Source organism: Equus asinus, chromosome X, assembly GCF_041296235.1.
Source record: "Equus asinus isolate D_3611 breed Donkey chromosome X, EquAss-T2T_v2, whole genome shotgun sequence".
NCBI classification, from domain to species: Eukaryota; Metazoa; Chordata; class Mammalia; order Perissodactyla; family Equidae; genus Equus; species Equus asinus.
The window spans coordinates 118,690,915-118,714,316 of NC_091820.1; the positions used below are offsets into that span (position 1 = coordinate 118,690,915).

Here is a 23,402-nt window from a genome sequence, read left to right on the forward strand (position 1 = left end):
AGGTGACCCTGGCCAAGGCCCAGAAAGAGCAACAAAGCTTCTGAGATCAAATCACTATGAGAGTAGAAAGAGATGGCACCAGCGGCACCTTGCCCCAACTCATGTAGTTGTAGAGGAACAGAAGGACTGGCTCTGTGGGGTGGCAAACCCCGCAACCAATCCCATCCCAGCCCTTCTGATGCCCTGAAGAAAAGTTAATGTTTCTAAAGAGCTAAAGTGTTTGAATCCCAGACCAGTTTTTGCTAGATTACCTTTGCTCGGTGGTGGCCTGGGTGGGGAACTCACTTAGGGGCCAGGGAAGTGATGGGAGCAGAAGTGTTCTGCCATACACATCAATTCAGTCATAACGGGTGACAATGTACAGTCCAGCACTAACAATGGCAGCAATGGCAATCAAGGTATCACAAACTTTGCCAACTTCGGTGGCAGCAAAAGTGGCATGAAAGCCTGTTCTCAAGCAAACAGCTTAGAGTAGCAAAGGTGGAGGTCTCCAGCCTCGACGGGGCTTGTCTGAGTTCTGGCCCAGTGCCAAAAGAGGAGTAGCAGGACCAACCCTAGACCTTGGTAAACATGTTCGACCTTGGGTCATTTCCAGACGACATAGGACATTTTGTTCTCACTGCCTATTTTGACCATGCCATTTGACCCAAAGGACATTTTTGTTCTGCATTTTGCTCTCTCCTGCACCCAGAGTATGGACCATTTGGGTTACAAGAATTCAAATTTACTAGGAGTTTAATACCTCTATTTCAACTTAAAAGAAATTTCTTTGAATGTATAAATAGGGATTTGACACCTTGAAAGCAGCTGAGCCTGTGAGAGGAAAGACATTGTGTGCCAGTCTTCCCAGTTATAGAGTTGGCACATGGCGCCTTAGGTCCTCTTCTCAGAGTACTCCTGCTTTACCAGTTTATAGCAATGATAACCTGTAGCATGGTGCCTAAGGGGAAAAAAATGAAAAGGCAGTCCCTGAAATCTGAAAGCTGGCCTGATGCTCACAGCTAGGCCATCTTATTCTCCTATTGGACATTAACAATGTCACGTAATATCAACTTCAAACAAGGTTACTCTGAAAATATGAGAGTGAGACAAAACAAGGCCACTTTGTAATTTTGTCTTAAGCACAAGGTCGAGGTCACTGTGCCCCCAACAAACTACCAATCACCACGCCCTGGCAGCTGAAATGCGTAACTGCTACTTCTTTCCCAATTACAGCTTTATCAACTGTCTCTAGCCAGCCCTTCCTATAGATAAGATTTGAGATACCTAGTCACAGAATCATCCCTGATTTCTGATAGCATCCAATCTAGAATGAACCCTCACTTCCTTAGACCCTCCTTCAATCACCTATCCAAAGCCCAAATCCTATAACAGGTTCTATCTACTATCCTCCCACTGAGGGACCCTATGGTGCCCCATGGTGTGCATTCCCTCTCCCTACAACAAGTAATAAACCCAACTTGTTCAACTACAGGTGTGTTCTTGGTGGGCTTTAGCTGCAGAGCATTGACATGCCTATAAAATACATTATTTTAATTGTCTTTATTGTTATGTTTGTGTGTGTGTGTTTTGCATTAAAGGTTGAAGGAAATAAACTTTCTATATCATATTTATGATTTTAGGGGGATAATAGAGTTTTATACGTTGAGTGTACAATAACTACAAAGAGTTTAAGGAGAACAGGTAAATAGCCAAAATTATATTAGGAGAAACTTTCTAGTTAGTTTGCATTATGATAAGTAATGTGAGTTATTAAACCACTTGAGTTCATTTTAATGGAAATTTGGTAGTGTTTGAACAAATGGGTGTCAATTTAGGGGCTCAGGGATGCATAACATTTTTTCCCATTTACAGTAATGGTGATTGCAACTTTGACTTGGGAGGATTTGCACTAAAGGAAATTGCCAGGAACAAATCACAAAGGGAAAGATTCTATTCACAAGTATGGGACGTGCAATAGCATAGATTTATCCTGAAGAATAAGAAAACTCTGGAACATCTGAGGGGTGCTGCTCACAATTTCCTCAAGAAATTAATATGAATTTCCAAGTCATAGTAAAGATAACCGATAGAACTAATCAATACAAAATAAAATGGTCAATGCCTAAAACAGCACATGGTAAAATTTATTAGAAACAAAAAACTGAAAAACTACATGTCATTTGCAACACTGGAAATTGTGAAAACTGACCTGAGAAAATGCAGACTTGGTGGAAATAACCACCACAGAAAAAAATAAGTGGTGAAGCTGCACAAGATAAAGTTTGTTATTGACTATAATTTTACAGAAAAATCACATGTTCTTGAAGAATTTAGATCTGTAAAATTTGACCCAGGGAAGTAGACCTTGATGAAAATAATGTCGACAAATAAAAATTTACAATGTGAAGTAAATTTTACATTGAAAAATAATTTATTGATAAAGCAAATCCTTACTGTAAAGTTAAAATGAAACTAATCAATCCCAATGAAAATATTTTCAGTAGAATAAAACTACAAACAGAAAAAATGGAAATGGGTTATCTGTACAGTTTAAAAAATTGATCAAGGACTTTAGTTGACTTAAGAGAGTTTGTTTCATTAAAAAGTTACTCAACAAAAAATCATCAATATTGGGGTATTAGTTAGGATACAGCTGCATATATCAATCACAACAAAATTAAAGATGGTGCTTTAAACAGATGGAAAACTATTTTCTCTCAAGATAAAGAATATAGAAGTGGAGGTACTCCAGAGTTGGTAAGGCAGTTCCATGATCATCAGGGACCCAGGCTCCTTCTATCCAGCCGCAGCACCATCCTTGATGTGCAGCCACATAATTCAAGATGTTTACTCAAACTCCAGCCATCAAGTTCACATTCCAACCAGCAGGAAAGAGGAAAGGAGGAAGAAAACCTCTCCTTTTAAGGACACTTTCCAGAAGTTGCAATGTCACTTGTTTGTACATCTCACTGGCCAAATCTTAGTACATGGCCATACCTAGTTACGAAGGAAGCTGAGTAATTTAGTCTTTTAGCCAATAGTCAATGTGAACAGCTGAAAAATAGATTGTCTTATTACTAAGCAAGAAGTAAAAGATGTATATTTGGAGGCAATTAGCAGCCTATGTCTCTGTTAGCATAATTGTGATATACATGCTTGTACTCAGAAACAGGGAGTCCAAATGTTCTTGTAGCCAAAATAGACGGGGGATCCAAACTGCTGGATCAAAAAGACTACTCATTCAAAACAGGAGAGTCAAGAAGGCAGGTACAAAATATCTTTCAGGAAGGAAGGCTCTAAGTGATGGACTCCAGATTTTCCACTGGGTTACGTACATGGGAACTCAAATGTTAGAATTTGGGATACTAATAGGGGACTGTTATTCACACACTAACTGTAAATCACACTAACACCTCAACAGAAACAGCCTGGAGTAGATTCCCCTCCACCCACATCTTGTACCCAGGCCTTCTGCAATGAAATTTTGCAGCATCTCCCAGCAAGAAGTGGAGTCAATTTCCCTACCCCTTGAATCTGGGCTGGCCTTGTGCTTTGCTTTGACTAACAGAATCTAGTTGAAGTTCTGTGAAATCTAAGCCTGGGCCTCAAGAGGCCTTGTAAGTTTCTGCTCATTCTTTGGGAGCCCTGCCAAACTGCCCAAGTTAACCCACTGGATGATGAGAGACCTGTGGCCAAGTTATCCCCACTGCCCAAGCCAACAATCAGTCAACCCCCACAACTAGAGTCATCTAGCTGATCAGCAGTCGACCATAGACATGTGAGTGAACTCAGCCAAGACCAAAAGAACCACTCACCTGTGCCCAACCCACAGAATTATGAGTTAAATAGTTGTTTTAAGCCACTAAATTTTAGAGTGTTTTGTTACGTAGCAAAAACATACTTATACAGAGCCCAACTAAAATAAAGCCAAACCAAGCTTAGATGTCTTCAGAGCCTGAAGCTGACAATTCTAAATACAATTCAGAATGTTTTCCTTCAGCATATTAAGTCCAAACCTCTGCATCCAGGGACATACAATCACTAGTTACGGTTCCATGAGGCTAGGCAGCTTGGGCAGCTTGCCATGCTCCAGCACCTACCTAGAATTGTGGAAGATCTCCACATGAGGAAAATTATAGCATGCAAATTATTCACACATAGTTTACACTGCTTTTTTTAAAACTACAAAGTAAAAGCGTCTTTTAAAAGCATAGTCCATCCATATTCAAATTTTAGCAGTAGATGTGCATTTATAATAGCATATGAAAGTATAACCTTTTCTCCTTACTATTATGACCAGCAACAGTTGCCAACTCCCAGAAGAGAAGACTCAAAATACTGTGACACTGTTGCATAGTACACCATTGTTCTCAAAGACTCAAGTTCACTCACAGTCTCATCAATAATCACAAAATATGGTAGATCATAAGAAATCCCACATAGGTAATGATTGTCATGAGAGGTTATCCAAGTTGCATTCTCTAATGGTAACTCTTGTGAAACCTTTTGTATTAGTCAGTGTGCCAGCCATATACAACATGTAATCAACCACATAGGCTGGAGGAACTGACTTGGCTACACAAGCTGAGTAAGCAGTCTAAAAAGAGTGTCCGTATTGGCCTCCAGGGGAAGGGGTTCAAATCTCCTCTCTGGTCCTCTCCCTATCCTCCTACACAAGTAGTGGAGAAGTGCTGAACTGATGGGTAAAATTCCTGAACACTTGTTGAACCAGTTTCTAGTGGGTGGAGCCTTAGGAATATAAACAATCCCATATGGGTAGAAACCCTTTCTGGATTCATTCCCTCTGGAGCTGGTAGCTCTGAGTTTTTTTCTCATTGGAATGGTAAATTCTGAGATTTGATTTTGGCTTAAGGGAAATGCTAAGCCATTCATCCTCCTCTGGTTCTGAGTTCCCGCCTGCCTCTACCCTAAACCTCCTGTGGTCAAGCCTAGCTCAGTAGAGGGCAGAACTGGGGTTTGGTGCCAACGTTCCAGTTAGTAAAATGTTACTTTGCTTTCTTTTGCTACTTTTTTATGCACATGCAACCCTTGTGGAACACACAAGGGTGGTAGGGTCAAGGAAGGATTAAGTATTCCTGAGTTTCCTGGCCTATTACAACTATAATTCCATCCCTTAATAGTACCCGGATCTCACCTCTGCCCCTAACACAGACATGGGCTCAGCAGACAGAGCAAATATATGCCCCGGGAACTGACATTTGGAGAGAAGAGTCACACAAAAGACATTGAGGTCCAGTCCTCAAACTTGAAGCACCGCTTCTGTAGGCCCAGAATATAATCTCCCATGTTCTAACAGGCAGGTGTTGCTATTGCTGCAAATATTCATTTTAGGAGCTAGGGTAGCCTTATCCGTGACTTCAAATTGTGGGAGCAGCAAAGTCTACAACATGACCTAGGTCTCCCTAAAATAAGCAGTGTGACATTTTTGGCCTATTGGATTGTTAGATCCAAATATCCATATGGCCAACTAGATGGCCGGCTCAGATTCTGTCCTCTTGATCTTGTTTTAACCTGCAACCAGGGATAAAGAGAGAATGATGGTGAGATAAAATTCTGGGGTGTCATGTGACTTCTCTAAAGTTTTCTGAGTCCCTTCTCCACCATATGTTCTCAAGTTGACTCTGATTTGAACATTATATAAATCCTAATCGACAAATTTGTGGAAAGAAGATAAATGGATAGAACAACAAAAAATAACCCTTAGTGATTTGCAAAGCCTGATCAGGAGATAATACGTTCCTTGCAATGGCTTCTCTGATCAGGTATCTGATTGGCCAAGCGTCTAATCATGCTTATGGATTTCAGAGACTTTAGAGTGTGGATGCAATCACTACAGAGAGGTAGAATTCACTAATAAAAAGGAATTGAGGCCTTTACTGCATGGGGAAAGTAGCCTCTGGGCTGAGGTGAAGAGGAAAATTTAATGAAAGGAAAAAGAGGTCCAAAAGTCAAAAAGGCATTAAATAATGCCTGTACCTCGAATGCCTTGGCTTTGAGAATCCAGTTGGCCTGGAAATAGTGGAAGGCCCTTGGTTTGCAGGTAGAATGACTAGAGGACATTTTAAATGAACTGAAAACTCTTGTTTGGGGGCCGGCGCTATGGCCGAGTGGTTAAGTTTGCACGCTCTGCTTTGGCAGCCCAGGGTTTCACCAGTTTGGATCCTGGGCACAGACCTAGGACTGCTCATGAAGCCATGCTGAGGTGGCGTCCCATATAGCAGAACTAGAAGGACCTACACCTATAATATACAACTAGGTACTGGGGGGCTTTGGGGATAAGAACAAAAAAATGTTTGGCAACAGATGTTAGCTCAGGGCGAATCTTTAAAAAAAAAAACCTCTTGTTTGGGATATAATTTGAGTTTTAGGAGTGATGGGAGGCAAACTAGGAAAGAATTAGGAAAAGAAGAAAGCTCGAGATCTTAGAAACCAGGATAGACATATTTGAAATGAAAAAAGGACATACCCACAAAGATATACCCAGACCCAATAGCAATCAGCTCTCACAAAAGTAAGGGAGCCATCTACCCAACTGTAAATAATATAGCTAACACACACTGGGAAACAGATGGAATATCATGGCAATCTTAGTAGAAAATGGGTAAATTATATTTTGGCAATGCTCTCATATGGCCAGCACAAAAACTAAATAGCATTTGGAGACTTACAGTTGATTCTAGGAGAGAAATGAATAAGGTGTCAATCCCAATTGATGATGGTGGTCACATACCAAATATTCTAGCAAAGATACGATCTTATGCAAAGTTTTTTTCTGTCCTAGATATAGCAAATAGGCTTTGGTCTCTACTACTGAAGGAGATATATTAGTTCAAAACTATTCGTGATGGGAGGTAGTTGAAGATAAGTAGTACAATCAACCTCCCATAGATATACAGAGACCCTGAAAAATAAACCACATAATTTGGTAGTCCTACATATTCTAATATCTATTATCACAGGAAGAGATCAGAAACTAACCAATCACATCTTGGGGGCAATATGGAAGGCAAAGTTGAAAGTCAATGAAAAGATATAGCTTGAAACTGACTTGAATGGCCTAGATGAAAAGATTCTCTAGTGGAAAAGCAGTGTATCAGGAAAGGGACAATCAGCTCACTAGGCCAACAGATGAAAAGGGCCTGCTTTAAGCAGGTTTCTGTAATGGTTATAGACCACGATACAGTGAGAAAGGCTAACACTCGGTCCAATTATCTAAATGAACCACTGCTACAGGGAAGGGGCACCAACTAGCATGGAGAACACTGAGAAAGACAATAACCTGGGCACCAGCTCTGGCCTTACCAAAAACTTGAGAACATTTTATACCATAGCTATTGATGATATTAGAAGGTTTCGTTTGTTAATGGAGAGAAATTGGCACCCAGTACTTTGTACCAGTGCAGAGTATCCTGATCCAGTCACATCACCCACCAACTGTCCACAGAGGGATAGATCTTCTAAGAAAAGATGCACGACGCACTATCCAGTCATTACTCTCCTGAAACACCCCACATCTTTTTATGGAGTAACTAAGGGCTAAGATCTATGCACACAGAGTGTCTTAGTTTGGGTTTCCTTACAAGCAGACAAAGATTCTAATGCAAGTAGTTTATTTAGGAGTTGACCCCAGTAAACACCCACAGGGGCGTGAGGAGGTGATACAGGGAAAGGAAAGCAGTCAACAAAGAGTGTGTTATCAACAGCTACTACTGTAGGTGACTGGAGCTTAATCCCACTGGTAAACTCTGGGGAACCACACAGATCACATACCTTAGAGTGACCTTGTTCAAGGGGTGAGAGAGCTGGGCTACTTATACACCAAATCCAATCACTTTTTGGTTGAGAGCTATTCTCAGAGGTGTTAACCCTCTAGCTCTGCCAGCTTATCACGGAAAGGGCAGAAAAGCCTTCCAAGGCCTGTGATAAAGCCCTCAGACAAAGAAATACTGACAGAAATCAGCTGGAGAACACAGAAATGATAAGGCTGAGGAAGAGGGGACATGACAGATGGCATGAGCTACATGTATTTGAACCACAGGAAAATCTTACCCCTTATCCATTGGGAAGGTTAGCTTAAGCAGACTAAATAAATGAAACATGGGGTAGAACACTGATGGAAATTTGAACTTTGATGGCAACTTGAGGATTTTAGGAGTTGATAAGAACACCTGGAGAGAGAACAATGTAGACACTGGCATTATCGTGGGCCTTGAAACTGTCCCAGAAATCTGGAATAGCTGCATTGGTTATTGCACCATAGAGGAGGAACGACAGACCACAGTGGGGACCTTTGCCAGTAACTGGGAAATATCATTTTATTCTGGTGACAGTAGTTTCTTTAGTTGGGTAGAGGCTTTTCAAACTAAACATCCAGCAACCAAGATAGCTGCAAAAATTCTAGCTCACTAAGTTCTCTTACCTGGGAAATCTCAGACAATGAACCAAATTTGGGGACATATTTCATGGGAGAATTGTGTAATCTGACAAGTAGTTTTCCATATAGCATAGCCACTTGCAGGCCAGGCAGCCAGGGAATAAGAAGGAACTGTGCAATAAAGACTGAGATACAAACGGCTATGATGAAAATGAGAGATTACCGAGTTCATCACCTTCTTTTGATTCTAAGGAAATCAGGGCCTGAGTGTCCAATGGATCAAGACAAATGCTTTATGAGGGCCTCTGTGGGAGCCCGAGGATTTTTGAAAAACCTGTTTACCTCTTGTCTTCTATAGAGGCCTCGAGTGAAGGAAACCACTCAGGATTCCTGTTCTTTTATTCACTTCCCTCCTTGCACATTCTCCAAACACGGAATCAGGTTGGGTCAGATTCCAGTACAATCGACTGGACCACTTTTGCTGGGGGGCTGGATCACTGTGCATTTATAAGATTGCATGCATGGATACAGCACTCTCTGGTGCTTCCTCTGGCCTCGAAGCAGCTGACATGGTAAACTGACTATCCTGCATGACTATCCTCCCCAACGCAGCAGCCAGGTCTAGGGCTACTACCCCATCAGTCTAGGCCTCTCATTTAAAATTGAATTTCTTTCTTGGGACTTTCAAATTTTCTATGACACTTTAATTTCTCTGTGTAAAATTGACAATAAGAGAGCTTTCATATGGAGACTTGGGCATTTTATGTCCCCGACACTGTATTATTTGGACCGTGCTATCATCTAATGTTCATTTATGGGTCTCCTTGGTAGGCTATGCTCACCAATGATGCTATACATAATCTAAGATGAAGAACAGAACAGGTGGTGAATTTTTCACTAAATATATAGTGTGGTCTTTAAGTTAACATCCTAAATAAAACTGTTTCACAAGTTTCTGAGGCTGACATCAGAAGCATTCATTGAATATCTTGGGGAACCGAATTTCACATCTCTTTGGTCCAAGAAAGGCTCATAAGACCCATGATACGGATCAGGGAAATGGCCCCATGAAAAGGCTAAAGAACTTACCTGCAGATTTTCTCCCCTATAGTAGATAGTCACATACTGCTTAGCTATTAACTCCTTTGGGTTAACAGAGAAAGAACAAGAACTAGAGATTGTTAAATTTCCATGAAAGAAGTTCAAAGACCCTAATTGTACCTGCTCCCACCCTCCAACTTCATTCCCTCTAAGAAAAGAAATGCTGAATTGATTGATCAGAGTCCAGGATCCTCACCGGGCTGTTTTTCAGTGCACAGAACTTGGGGTATCAATAAGACCCTCTCAGGAATCATTGTCTCCAGCTCAGCTGACTGTACCTGTTAATCTCATTGGAGTAGGAAATTCCAATATCTTATTTTAGGCTTCAGAGCTCTGCATTAAAGTTTGGAGCCAAAGCACCAGCTAATGAAGTATTACTTTGCTTACTTTCAGCTCCCTTGTGGACCTTACAGAAAGGGCAATTATATATTTTGGTCTATCTGGGTCCCTTAATCTAACATCATCCTAATCTCATCTCTTAACAGCACCTCAATTTCACCCCAACCTCCAAGAGAATATAAGAGTCTAAGTCCTAATAGTGAAAACAGTCAAAGGAATCCAATCCGGGGCACGGCAGTAAGAAATATGAAATCTGGACAATGAACGAAGACTTGGAAGAGTCCAGCAGACAGTGGGTTGTCATTCTAGAAGATCAATTCCTATGCTGTAAAACCCTTATGAGAAGATATGAGAGATGCTTACTTGAACCAAGGGCTACCCAAGGGTTGCCAATGATAGGAAATGTGAAAGATCTTGGTAGGGGGAGGGAGCAACTCTTTAGTAGTCCAAACCTTGTTCTGATAACAAACACCACCGCTCTGCATTCCCAGCATTGCTTATTTATTTGCTGTGTGTTTCACACTAGATTCTGATCCATTTTTCCTGTTCCCTTATAACCTGACCTCGGCTCTGATTAACTGCACACTAACAGTTTCATGTGACAGGCCAGGTCCTTTCCTGAACCGACAGCCCCTGTGGCAGAGGCAGTAATGCAAAACATTCCATTTGTTCCCCTACACTTGCCAGCCCTCTTGCATGTACACAGGACCACATGGCTAGTTTTGGACAATGAAATCTAAGTGGAAGAAACACGTCACTTCGGGGCTGAGGCAATAATAAGCCTACATGAGATTCTTCAGCCTCTCTTTCTCCCACAGTTGTAGCTGAAAAGGCCACATGTCCCAGATGGTGCAGCTACAAAACAGTGGAGCCTCAGTCAGCCTGGAGCCCTGAGTGACTACGTGGACTAGATCCTCTCCCATTCTCACATCCCTCTGACCTGCATGGGATCTGTAGTGCGAGCAAGAAATTAAGTCTTGGTGTGTAAAACCCAGATTGATTGTTATCTAAGCATAATTGTATTTCTACAGAAGACAGCACCCTTCTTCTGCATGCACGGTGCTTATTTCATACTCCTAATTCAGTTGTTAATAAATCTATTTGTTATACCCAGACTCCTCTGAACAGGCTCTGAGACAGAAGATCATGCACAAGTCAGCAAGCAAAGCTTTAACGTTCAACCAGATACACAGTAGTGAGCAATATAATTCAGTAAACACAACTATTTTCTACTGCACAAAAAACAGGAAATAATTAAATTTCTTATAGACATTTTCTTTATTATATTTTCCCACTTGAATATTTAGAGAATAATTTAAATGTAATGCATACTGACAGCAAGCACAGTATCAAATATTAGTTTTTTTAATATTTTTCTGTTCTCACCCTTTATTCCTTTAGGGAAAAAGTATTTAGATGACCTCAAAGAAACAATTATTATGCTAATCACAGTATGCAGTAACACGTACAAGCCCATACTCAATAGAAAAGAAAGCAACAAAGAAGTGAAAAAGTCTTTCTCCTCAAATCATTTTAATTCATTTTTCCACAGCCATATAAATTTAAAGTATGAAACAACAATAATACAGCTATAGAATCTAGGTTCTCTTTCAAAGCAGCGGCATATAAAACATAGAAAAGCTAAAACCTCAGCACAAGCTTCAAAAGAACAAGGACTGAGAGAATTTTGATGAAGACATGAAATGCACAAAATACAGTACACAAAAATACTAGAATGCATAAAATATAAAGCTACACATTTCAGGTAGAAAGCATTGTAAAATATATAAAATATGCAAGAAATCAAAACCAAAGAGATTTTTCTTAGAGTACCATGAATACACTGGAACTGGCAATTAGCATTTGAAGATGGGAACAAGAAAATAGCAGTTTCCCATTTAAAACTTTATTTCTAGGCTTTAGGATTTCACCTTCTTGACATCCTTCTTTCCAGAGCTCTCAGTAGCTGACTCTGCTTTTCTTTTCTGTGACTAAAATGGAAACAGATTTAATGTTCTGCTCCAATATGCACATTTTTAAATGGCCCAACAATGTTAAATCTAGGATGTAAATGCATTAAAAAAAAATTTTAACATGAATATTCACTTAAATGTTATACTCACAGTTAATGTTCTATATAGCCCAACAAACTATATAACCCAATGTAAAATAACCTTCAAAGATGTTTCTTTATAAGAAAAGACATAAAATACCCATCAAAAATAGTCATCAAGTGTCTACTTACACATGGTACTATAAATGTATTCTTATTTTAAAGAACTACTTAATATTTAAAGTTTTCTGGGCAAAATGTTATTTATGAGTGTATTATTTTTTAAAACGTTATGATAAATGTTAAAATACCATATTTCATATATTCTATGATGCACATTTCTTTCCCACTTGAGCATCTCTGAAATCAGGATGCACCTTACAATTGATGACAAATTATAGTTACTTGACAGCATTTTTTCTTAGTGGTTCATAAAATAATGCTGTCTTATAATGGAAAGCATCTTAGACTTGATGAAATACGGTAGTTTACTTCATCACACTCAAATAATATGATCTACTGAAGAGTATTTAAATTGTAGCTATACAAGGCAACCTGACTGGATTAGAATCAAGTCATCTTATTATTCAACAGTTAACTTATTCCCAAGTAAACCAAGTAAAGCTTTGCTGTCTGCCCGAAGTTCTTATTTGCACTCACAGTTCCACAAAGATCTGAAACTTATTTGATTAAATCAGAACTCCCAGGTTCAACCTCAGCCCCAGCCCACCCCACCCCGCCCCTCTCCTACTCCCCACGACAACTCTAGTCTCAATTCAAAGGATTTTACTTGCATTAGACTTCTGCTTAAAGCCATGAGGGATTTTTTAAAATACTGAGCCCTGTTATTAGGGAGTTCCTAAACATATGTTCTACAGATAGGAAAAGTGTGGTTGTAGTGTAATTCTTCTTCTGTCAAAAACAAATTAGCATTTCATAAAACCACTTTTTATAGTAGGTATCACTATGGCATTAAACATAATATAGGCATTTCAATTATGTAAAAAAATGGGATCTACCTAAAAGTTAGGAAAATGCTGAAAATTTTACCATTGGAGTTTTAGTTGCCCGTTTCTTCTTTTCTGCTCTCTCTCTTTCCTCAATTTCCATATTTTCTTTCTCAATCAATGAAATCAGAGTATTACAGCGTCTCTGGAATTCCTAAACCAAATAATAAAAGACTTAATTCCTGAAACCCAGGCATAATCTTTAAAAACGGACAATTCTTTAATTGTATCATTTCTGTGGTACAGAATTTCTAAAGTTGGTATTCTTCAGAACAATATTTATACGGGTATTAATAGATTCCACCAAAAATATGGGGAAGGGGTAAATGTCATTCAAGGGGTGAACGGGTAAACAAACTGTGGTATACGCATATCATGAAATACTACTCAGCAATACAAAGCAGAGGTACACACAACAACCTGGATGAACCTCAAGGGAATTAGGCTAAGTGCAAAAAGGCCAACCTCAAAAGGTTACATACCATATTATTCCGCTTATATAACCTTATTGAAATGACCAAAGTTTAGAAATGGAGACTATTTCAACAGCTGCCAGGGCTAGGGAAAGCGGGGAGAGTGAGTGTGGCTATAAAGAGCTAGCACAAGGGAGGCTTGTGGTGGTCCTGGTTACACAAACTACATGTGATAAAACTGCACTGAACTCCACACATACACAGACGCACAGACACAGACACACACACAAAGTGCATGTATAACCTGTGAAATCTGAATAAGCTCCGTGGAGTGTACTAATGTCAATTTCCTGGTTGTGACATTGTACTACAGTTATGCAAGATGTTAACCTGGTGAAGGGTACATGAGACCTCCCTGTACATTTCTTTACAACTTCCTGTGAATCCATAAATATTTCAAGATAAAAAGTTAACCAAAACATCACATAAACAAACAAAAAAATAAGGGGATGTTTTATCGCCAAAGTAAGTTTTGGAAGTACTCGGTTTACAACAGTCAAACAGATTTCTTTACTACAGAGCTTCTCAGAGCCTTTAAGTTCCTGATGAGCACTGTTAACCACTAGGTAGGAGATGTAGGATGCAGGCAGTTCTCAAAGCTATTCAACCAGCAGAACTCTCTTCTCCTAGGACATCTTGTGGGATCAGAGTTCTGAGGAGCACATCTCATGAAACACTGCTGTATTTGTTAATTCAGAGCAAACAACAGCTGAAAAGATTTTGCATTAACCTTTCCATTACCTATATTTCACTGCCAGCAAATCAATGCATCCAAACTATAAACAGTTTTTATGAATGTATGGTGAACATTAAACATATGATTCATTAATATGGACACTCAGATATATTAACTCTGTATACTTTGTTGTATTTTAAAGATAAATAATAGTTTCATATCAAAAGATAAATAATATTTTAAAATATGATTCCTTTTCTGTATAAGCAAAAATGTCTGACAAGATACAAAACAGCTAAACAAGCAAATGAAAATGTAGGTTTATTGGCAACAAAAAACGGTCAAAGTACAAGAATAGAAAACTCATAAAAATTAAAATGTCCAAATATTAAAGAAAATCTCACTCAAACTAATGATCAAAGAAGTGCAAAGTAAAACAATGCCATCTTTATCAAATTAGCAATAATACATGCGTGCAAGTGTGCATGTGTGGCGTGTGTAGCCAGTGTTGGAGATAAGATGGTGAAATGGAAACTCTTATTCACTGACGACGGGATGCCAATGTTACTACCTGGAACGGAATGAATAGTGTCCCCTTCAAATTCGTATGTTGAAGCCTTAAAACCCCCACAATGTAAATGTGTTAAGAGACAGGGTCTTTAAGGAGGCAATTAAGGTTAAATGAGGCCAGAAGAGTGGGGCCCTAATCTGACAGGATTGGTGTTCTTATTAAGAAGAGGAAGAGACACGCAGAGATCTCTCTCTCTCTCTACATGTGCACAGAGAAAGGGCCACGTGAGGGCTCAGCAAGAAGGTGCTGTCTACAACCCAAGGAGAAAGTCCTCACCAGAAACCAACTCTCCTGGCACCTTGATCTTGGACTTCCAGTCTCCAAAACTGAGAGAAATTTCTGTTTAAGCCACCCTATCTGCAGTATTCTGTTATGGCAGCCCAAGCAGAATAATACACTACTTTTCTAGAAAGCAATTTGGGAATATCAATGAAGCATCTTAAAAATTTCACACCCTTTGAACTAACAATTTCACTCCTAGAAACTTAATGTAAGGAAATAGTTGTATATAAAGATTTACAAAACAATGTTTAACACTGTTATTTTTAGCAGGGAAATACTGGGAACTAAATTTTTGGTAATTTGGAAATGGAATACACAGACACATCTTATTATATACATATATACACAGAAATAGCTGAGAGAATATTAACTACAACGTTACTAGTGGTTAATAGCAGCTATCTCTGAGAGTAGGACCAATGGTAACTTTTATTTTCTTCTTTATACTAGTGTGTATTTTCCAAATTTTCTGCAATGAACATTTAGGCCTTGGGAAATCTGTAACATTTTTAAGAAATGGCAAATTTTTTTAATACAGTTTTATCTTTGCAAATAAAAGCCAGACAAATGGCATACAACATAGGAAATGTTACATACAGAAATATTATCAACTATCCAAGCATTTGCTACTCTTTAAAATTCAAGCCCAAATGAGGGCAGAAAACCAAAGACAATCTAGCCAGAAAAAAAATTCTTCATCAACAAATTATTGTTTAACTGTTAAAAATAACCTTACAGAACACTGGTACATTCAAGTTTCTCATGCATCCTCAAATTACCCAAGGTTAAATAATTTAGGGAAAATAACACTGGAATTTTCCTTACTTACCAAAACAATAGTGGTTATCTTTAAATGCAGGCCAAATACTCTTCATAACTTCATTCAACAACACACATACAAATTAAACAGCATGCTATTCAATTTATCTATTATAGAAAGCACTAAAGTTGACCCTGATGAGATTTGATCGTTGGTTTCTAGGGAGACTTAGATAGAGTCTTTATGTGAAGCTGATCCTTGAATCAGTAAGCTATATCCTCCGGCTATTATTATTCTCAATAAGCAATAGTTGCCTGTGACTGGAGATATCTTTAGATACATATTCATGTTTCATATGGGTGATTCAGGAAAAAAAAACTAATACTTTTGAGACAGTCTCACATGCAGAGAGTTAAGACTATCTCAAAATAATTATAAATAGACTGGATAACAAATTCTTACCTTCATTCCTTTTAACCTGTCACCAACTACTCCAGACAAAGAAAAATAATCTCCCTAGAGAAAGGCACCAAGGAATGGGCGAGTACGAATGTTACATTCTAGCATAGGTAATGTCACTTTCTCTAGAGAAACCAATCCATTTTTTATTCACCTGCTTAAAGATTGCCTAACTAAACAGATGGTATCATAAACAGAACACTAGCTAAAAGCAGAAATTGCAAGGAAAAAGGCTAGATTACCCATAAAACAGTGATTCACTTTTTGAATAACCAAGTGACTATGAAATGACTATGAGAAGTTTCATGATGTCAAAAGCACTTCCATCCACTATAATTTCTCCTTTCACATACCTATTCTCCTAGGTTCTGATACCTCTTTATCTTCCTATTTCCCTGGGGTTACAGGGAGTAGTTCATGTGGTCTCAAACTGTTTCCACAATTCTCTAGTCTGATTATCTCTTTCTCTCACCATTCCTCCACACTGGATTTAGGAATGAAATTGGAAGGAGAAAAATAAAACACAAGAAGAGAGGAGATGCAAAAACAATAAAGACAACAGAAGAGAATAGGAAAATGACAAATGGAAAACCGTTCTGCAGTGTTAACAGCTGTGGCAAAAGAAAGAAAAAGTATCCTGTGGTCACAAGTATGTGGGAAAAGCTGGATTTGAAAAAGGTTATACAAATTTCTTCATCGCAAAACTTCCTCGGAGCTTTTAGCATTCTAATGTAGATTGCAAGGGTCAAGAGTAGGATTTAGTATCAGCACTTCCCAAATCTATTTGAACACAGAACCCGTGCCCTGCATATCATCTATTTATATATCCTGGAACAACGTTTGGTAGAAACCAACTGGGGAAATGCTGTACAGAGTAATAAGAGTGATGGACAAGGCCAAGTTTGGATCAAAGTACAAAGAAACTAGAAATGAAGAAATAAGGAATTTTACTTAATTCAGTTAACAAAAGGATCTCATTGATGATTTTTGAGCAGGAAGAGCGATGTAATCAAAGGTGTGTTTTGTACTTGGAAATACAGATTTTCAATAGTGGGAGTTCATAAAATTATAGACTCTCGAGATTAGAAAGAACCTTTAAAGATCATTCAAGTTGATGCTTGAATCCCTTCTACTAGGTCCTTGCTAATTAGTTGCCCAGCCTGTCGGAATTCTTCCAATGATGGGGTACTCACTACCTCCCAAGGCTGTCTAGTCTACCTTTGGACAAGTTAAAAATGTTCCCTTATGCAAAGCTACAGTTTGCTACCTTAAAGTTTCCAACAATTGGTTCTAAGTCTAACTTTTGTAGTCATAGAGAACAAGCTGATTCTCTCTTCTGTATGACAATACTTCAAATATTACAAGGCAGCTATAATGCCTCCATCACAATCACCAACAGACCCCCTCGAAACACCCCTCTTTTAGGCTAAATATCCTCTCCCTTTACCCATCCTTCATTTAACGCTTTTCTTAAAGGACAGTTTACCCTTGGTTATATTATTTCTTTCCACCTTTCTTACAAATTCTTTTAAACCAGAGGTCAGCACATCTTTTCAATAAAGAGCCAGATAGTAAATATTTTAGGCTTTGTAGACCACATGGTCTCTGTCACAATGGCTCAGCAATGCTGTTGCGGCATTTTGAAAGCAGCCAAAGACAACACATAAGTGAATGAGTGCGGCCGTGTTACAATAAGACCTTACTTACAGATAGTAAAATTTGAATTGTGCATAATTTTCACATGTCACAAAATGGTCTTCTTTAGATTTTCTTTCAACCATTTGAAGATGTAAAACTCATTCCTCAGCTTGCAGGCAGTACAAAAACAGGTGGTGGGCCACAGTTTGCCAACCCCTGTTTTAAACTATAGACTTTAGATTTACTTTAAACAAATTGCGCTGCCTTGGTTTTCTGTAGCTTTTTAATGGTTTATGTTTCTATTCAATGCAAAGCCACACAAGTTTCAACTGTTGAATACTAAGATATGTATCTCGACCTTTATTTAATAAATGATGGAATGTTTGCAGTGAGTGGCGCTGTCCCTTAGTGTGTGGTGAATATCAATCATGCTGGGCACCAAGTTCAAATATCCTTTGCCCCAATACTCAGCTTCAAAGCATCAATTCAAAAGGCACAGAAAGCATCGGTAGACTTGAAGTGATTTATCGAAAGAGATTAAAGAGGCTCCACATTACATTTCCTATGTACTAAAATCCTAGACACTAAGCCTACCTAAGTCTGAATGACAGAAGGTCTGTGCCTGTTATGGTTCAAAGTCAAAAGCAGGTGAATGAGCAAGGGCAAAAAAATAAACCACGCTCCACATTTGTGTTTCTAAATTTGCAGGCAGTTCTGTAAAGTCAGAATTTCCTTCCACAGTTCTTAGTAAAGCAAAAAGGGTGTTTTTTCTCCTTTGCTCTTCTATAAACTCCCTATTACTTTACCGACAGGGTCAATACTTTCGACTCTACATTTTGTATACATTTCCCAGGTTCTTTGTCACTTTGGAACCTCTATCATGCTAACAAAAAGCAATGGCATTCTACACTAGAATCTCGGGACCCAAGCACACGGGCAGTTAAATGAGTTAATATTCTAAAATAAATATAGCCTACATTTCTTAAACAAGTATCAAATGTTATGATGCTTTTACTTAACTGCTGCTGCTTAAACATTGTTATTTGTAAAATATTATATCACTTCCTCACAAGATAACATACCAGTATAAATACCTAAAATGGACTCTTGTTAGTGTAGTTGTATTTCAGATTGTTAGAACAGTTCAGTCTTAAATGAAACACTATAGTTAATAATAAAACACATGAGGGGTCGGCCCGGTGACGCAGAGGGAGTAAGTGTGTGCATTCCACTTCAGCAGCCCAGGGTTCGCTGGGTCGGATCCCAGGTGCGGACATGGCACCGCTTGGCAAGCCATGCTGTGGTAGATATCCCACATATAAAGTAGAGGAAGATGGGCACGGATGCTAGCTCAGGCCAGTCTTCCTCAGCAAAAAGAGGTGGATTGGCAGCAGTTAGCTCAGGGCTAATCTTCCTCAAAAAAATAAACAAACAAACAAAAAACAACACATGATATTTACAACTGGCTATTCAAACTTAATAATAAATAAAAGCTGCAGGGATGACAGCCAAATAAAGTCTATCACTAGAAAATGGCTGATAAAAAGAAAAGAAAACTCAAGCATTTCTTCACATTCTATCCAAATCTGACCCATCTGTAAGAGTCTACAAGACAGAAGCAAACTGAAGTAGGAAAGTTCCATGCTCCTTTGTTCACTGAATGCCTACTTTGTGCAAGAGGCTATGCTGGTCCCTTTAGATATAATCAATCACACTTAAAGGTTAAAAGAGCAGTAGTGAAAAATGACTCTGGGGTAGATGGTGATACATTAGCCAAGATGGATGGGAAAAAAAGGATGAGGAACAGAGAAAAGAGAGAGAGAAATTTGGGAATTATCCGTCTATAGTTGGTAGTTGAGGTAGACAATGGCCCACTTCCACAGAATAATATCTCTAAAACATAAATCTGATCATGTCACTGATCTGTTAAAATCTTTCAATGACTCTCTACTTAGTCTAGAGACTAATGACCAAAGACTTCAACACAGCAGACAGAGCCCTTGGTAATTTGGTTGCCATCTACTTCCTCATCTTCCAGTAGTTCCCGACTCCACTCTCCCATACCAACCTACTCACAGTTTCTGAACTTGTTGCGCTTGTTTACACCTTTGCATTTGCTGTTTCCACAACCTGGAATGTAGTCCCATAGCCAGCTCCTTCTAGTTTTTCAAGACTCAGTTCCAAGAAGGACCTCTTCTGTGAAGCCATTCCTCTTACCTAACCTTCAAGGCAAAGCTAAGCACTACTCCCTCTGCACATAATCTCTATATAGGAACTATACAAAATTAAGGCTGAAAAGGGACATTTTTGTCTTTCAAGTGTGTGAGTTAATAATATATCCCTATGAGCATAAATGTATTGGGTTTTTAATATTTTAACAATTCTATAGTCAAGAAGAGCCCATCAATACATTTTATAGTTTACCAATTTTACTAAAAATACACTAATTCATATTTCTCACATTCCATTAAGAATGTAATGCTCTAGAACATCAATATTAGCTGTTATCATACAATTAAGTACTAACACAAAATCAGAATTGTGAGTGGCCTTCTTTATGTAATTTCCTAGACTATGCTGCATGAGCAACAAACAAAAGTGGTATTGTGACTAGAGAATAAGTCAGAAAGTTTTTAATTTGACTTTCATTTTTCTAAAGTATCTATAAAGAAAATCCTCCTCTGACTGGACGGATCATTTATAAAATATCTTGTGCTGAACTAATAACCTAATTAACATTTACTATCACTGATAAACCTATTAGAAGGGAAGCAAGCTAATAAAAAGCTATAGTGATATTTTCTAAAAAGTATTTTTTCCTCTACAATTCTAATGAGGAATGTCATTTTCTTAATTTTAAATAAGGAACACAATGACAAAGTCGTGATTTGAAAACAAACAGTAATAACATGAAATTTTTATTACACTGTACACAACAGCGTGTAATTCTCTTTCTGAGATGCTATCAGAAAAATTCATTTAAATTACTACAAAAGGCAGCATAACTCTAATAACTAATTACTAATACTTTGATTCAACTCAAGGTACATGGCCACAGGCAATGTGCACACAGCCTCTTGAGCTGGCTAAGAGAGGAAAGAAAAGAGCTCCTCAGAGGTTAAAAGGCATGAATTATTTTTTATTAAAATTAAGAGTCAAAGCAACCCCGCAAAGGATGCAATAAGTGTTTACATCAAGAAATGTTCTTTATCTCAGAGAGTTAAATTCTGGTTTTTTCCCCTTTAAGTACTTAAAAGGACTTAAGCGGGTCCAACGATTTACTGATTAAACTTTGGGTACTTTCCACAAGTCCCTTCCAGTAAATTGACTAACGTGCTAGATCTTTTGGACCTCGCAGATTCTTCTTACATCTCCCAGTCACGTTAGTCTGTCACTAAAGGAATGGAGATAGTATCCTGACATCCATTCCCTAAAAGGAATGGCAAGAAAATTAATGAGCTAATGTTGGTAAAGTGACTGGCAAGCCTTACACAAAAGGTACTATATAAATTCAGAGTATTATCATTTCCTCTTATAGTCATTTGGTAAAAGTCCTTTTAATTCTGATATTTTTCAAATGTCCTCAGACTAAGACCCCATTTTAATATATTTTTCTTAGAAGGAAAATGGTAGGGCGATTCATACGCTCTGAGCTTAAAAATCTAAATTGATTATATCCTTCCTACTTGTTTATGTAGTTCAATAGAGACTGATTACTTACTTAAAGACCACACAAGCTCTCAGAGAAAGAAATCACAATCTTTTTAGCACAGAGTAATGGGACTAAAACTCATTTTTTCTTTTGTATAGCCAGCATTTTTAAATGGAGAAGAGCCTCAAAGAAATCTTCAACCTTTAGCTGGAGGCTTTCAAAGTGAGGCATATTTAGAAGTGGAGTTCACGCCTTTAAGCACTTTAAGACTGTTAGTTAAGTCAGAAGCCATGAATTCAGTACTTTGAGTTCTCTGAATAAAATATGACTACTAAGGTTTCTCCCGTTTTTCTAAGTACTTCACAGTATTTATTGGTATCTCTGGGAAAGAAAAGGGTCATCTTTAAGCAAGATTACATTTTTGAAGATAGCTTCTTTAGTAAACTAAGTTTAAAGTTTAATCATTAAAGATTTTAATTTGTACACACTGACACACATAATGAATCAAATTACATCCTCTGTATTTTTAAGATGGTATTTTTCAATGAATCAAATTATTTTAATTTCAGAAATCACAACTGCTCTTTCAAGGGGGAAGTTTCTCTTCCTAGATTGTGAACGTGATTCACTCACTATACAAGAACAATTATTTAAAATGAGGGGGGAAAGAGATCATCTAAGATCATTAATAATCCATTTCTTTAATTCCCTGATTGATATTATCATGAAATATTCCAAAACGATGGTCCAAATATGTGCGTATTTTAAAATATACTTCCTACACTCCAAATCCAAAAAAAAAAACCAGGCAAAAATTATCCATTAACTAGAAGGGAAATAAAAACAATATGATAGAAAATTTAAAAAGCAAAAAAATTTGGATTAAAATATTTAAATATGAAGTAAACTATTCTATGTTTTTAAGGATTCTTTAGAAATCATAAATTCCACCTTCCAGAAAGTAATTAAGGACAGAGGTGTCTTCATTTTTAACAGACAAAATACAGGTTTCATTTTGCAATTACCTACATGGTTAACATCTGCTCTTTGGAAAATATACATTAGAGATTTAAATCTCTTAGGAAAGAAAAAAGTAAATGTCTTGTAGAAAGAAGATGGAGGATAAAAAGATTCTTTACAAGGGAGTTAAGAGACATCTAGTGGTTGTTAATATACTGGGTTTTTCTCTTAGAAAATGAAATAAGGTCATGTAGTTCTACAGTCATGTTCATATTACAAATAATATAAGATTTTCTTTGCACTTTTGAATCTGTTTCATGCTACTGTTTTACTTTAATGATTCCAGAAACTGAAAACAGCATTAACCTCTCAACCTTTTAAAAATAGTAAAATATCACTGAAATAATACTCAAAATTCAGCAAATGCTACATCACATAAAAGGGCAGGTATGATCTAAAACATGATTCACCGACAAATGCAGGTAGGCACTTGTCTTTTACAAGCTAGTGATGCTGCTCCAAAGTAGGTCATTACACACATAACACCCCAAACTGACAAAAATTTTAAATGCATGGCTTCTGAAAGGAGTTCTCTGCTAAACATGGTCATAGATGCCATGACCTAGAAGGTACCTTAAAAGGCCAACAAGCTCACTGCCAAAGTCTTGAGATAGTCAAAATACAATCTCATTTTCACGGCTAATAGAAGAGGTATTTTACATTGTTCTTCAATAATCTATTTCAATGATCCAAAGAAGCTTGTCAAGCAACTCTTCCCTACTTCCACCCTCAGTCCTTCATGCTACAGATTCATTCTTATCTTTTTTATTCTTTTCTCAATTCTTCCTACTGTATCTTATTCATATATACACATTTCATACTCTTTTGTACAAGGATAGGGCTTTAAATTTATCCCTATTAAATGTCACGTTGTGAGAGTCAACCCATCTACCATTCTAACTACTCTAGTTTCTTTTGGATGCTGGCTTGATCCAAAGTATTTGCTAGCTCTCCCAGCATTATGTATTCCAGAAACTTGATAGGCACATTCTAA

At 37.9% G+C, this 23,402-nt stretch overlaps 1 protein-coding gene across 7 annotated transcripts in view; it reads right to left on the minus strand.

The window, feature by feature from the left end:
- Positions 1–11,076: 11,076 nt before the first annotated feature.
- Positions 11,077–23,402, minus strand: part of SMARCA1 (SNF2 related chromatin remodeling ATPase 1) — a 67,946-nt gene continuing 55,620 nt past the window's right edge. For 2 of the 7 annotated variants that reach the window (XM_044763667.2, XM_044763668.2), the window contains 2 exons: positions 12,921–13,031; positions 11,077–11,808 (listed from right to left, as the gene is read on the minus strand). In XM_044763667.2, coding sequence (XP_044619602.1) covers positions 11,737–11,808; positions 12,921–13,031 — 183 coding nt within the window. In that variant the 3' untranslated portion in view covers positions 11,077–11,736. Of the gene's footprint in view, positions 11,878–12,889; positions 13,032–23,402 lie in introns of all 7 variants that reach the window. The other 5 variants (XM_070502271.1, XM_044763671.2, XM_044763672.2 and 2 more) reach the window with 3 other exon arrangements.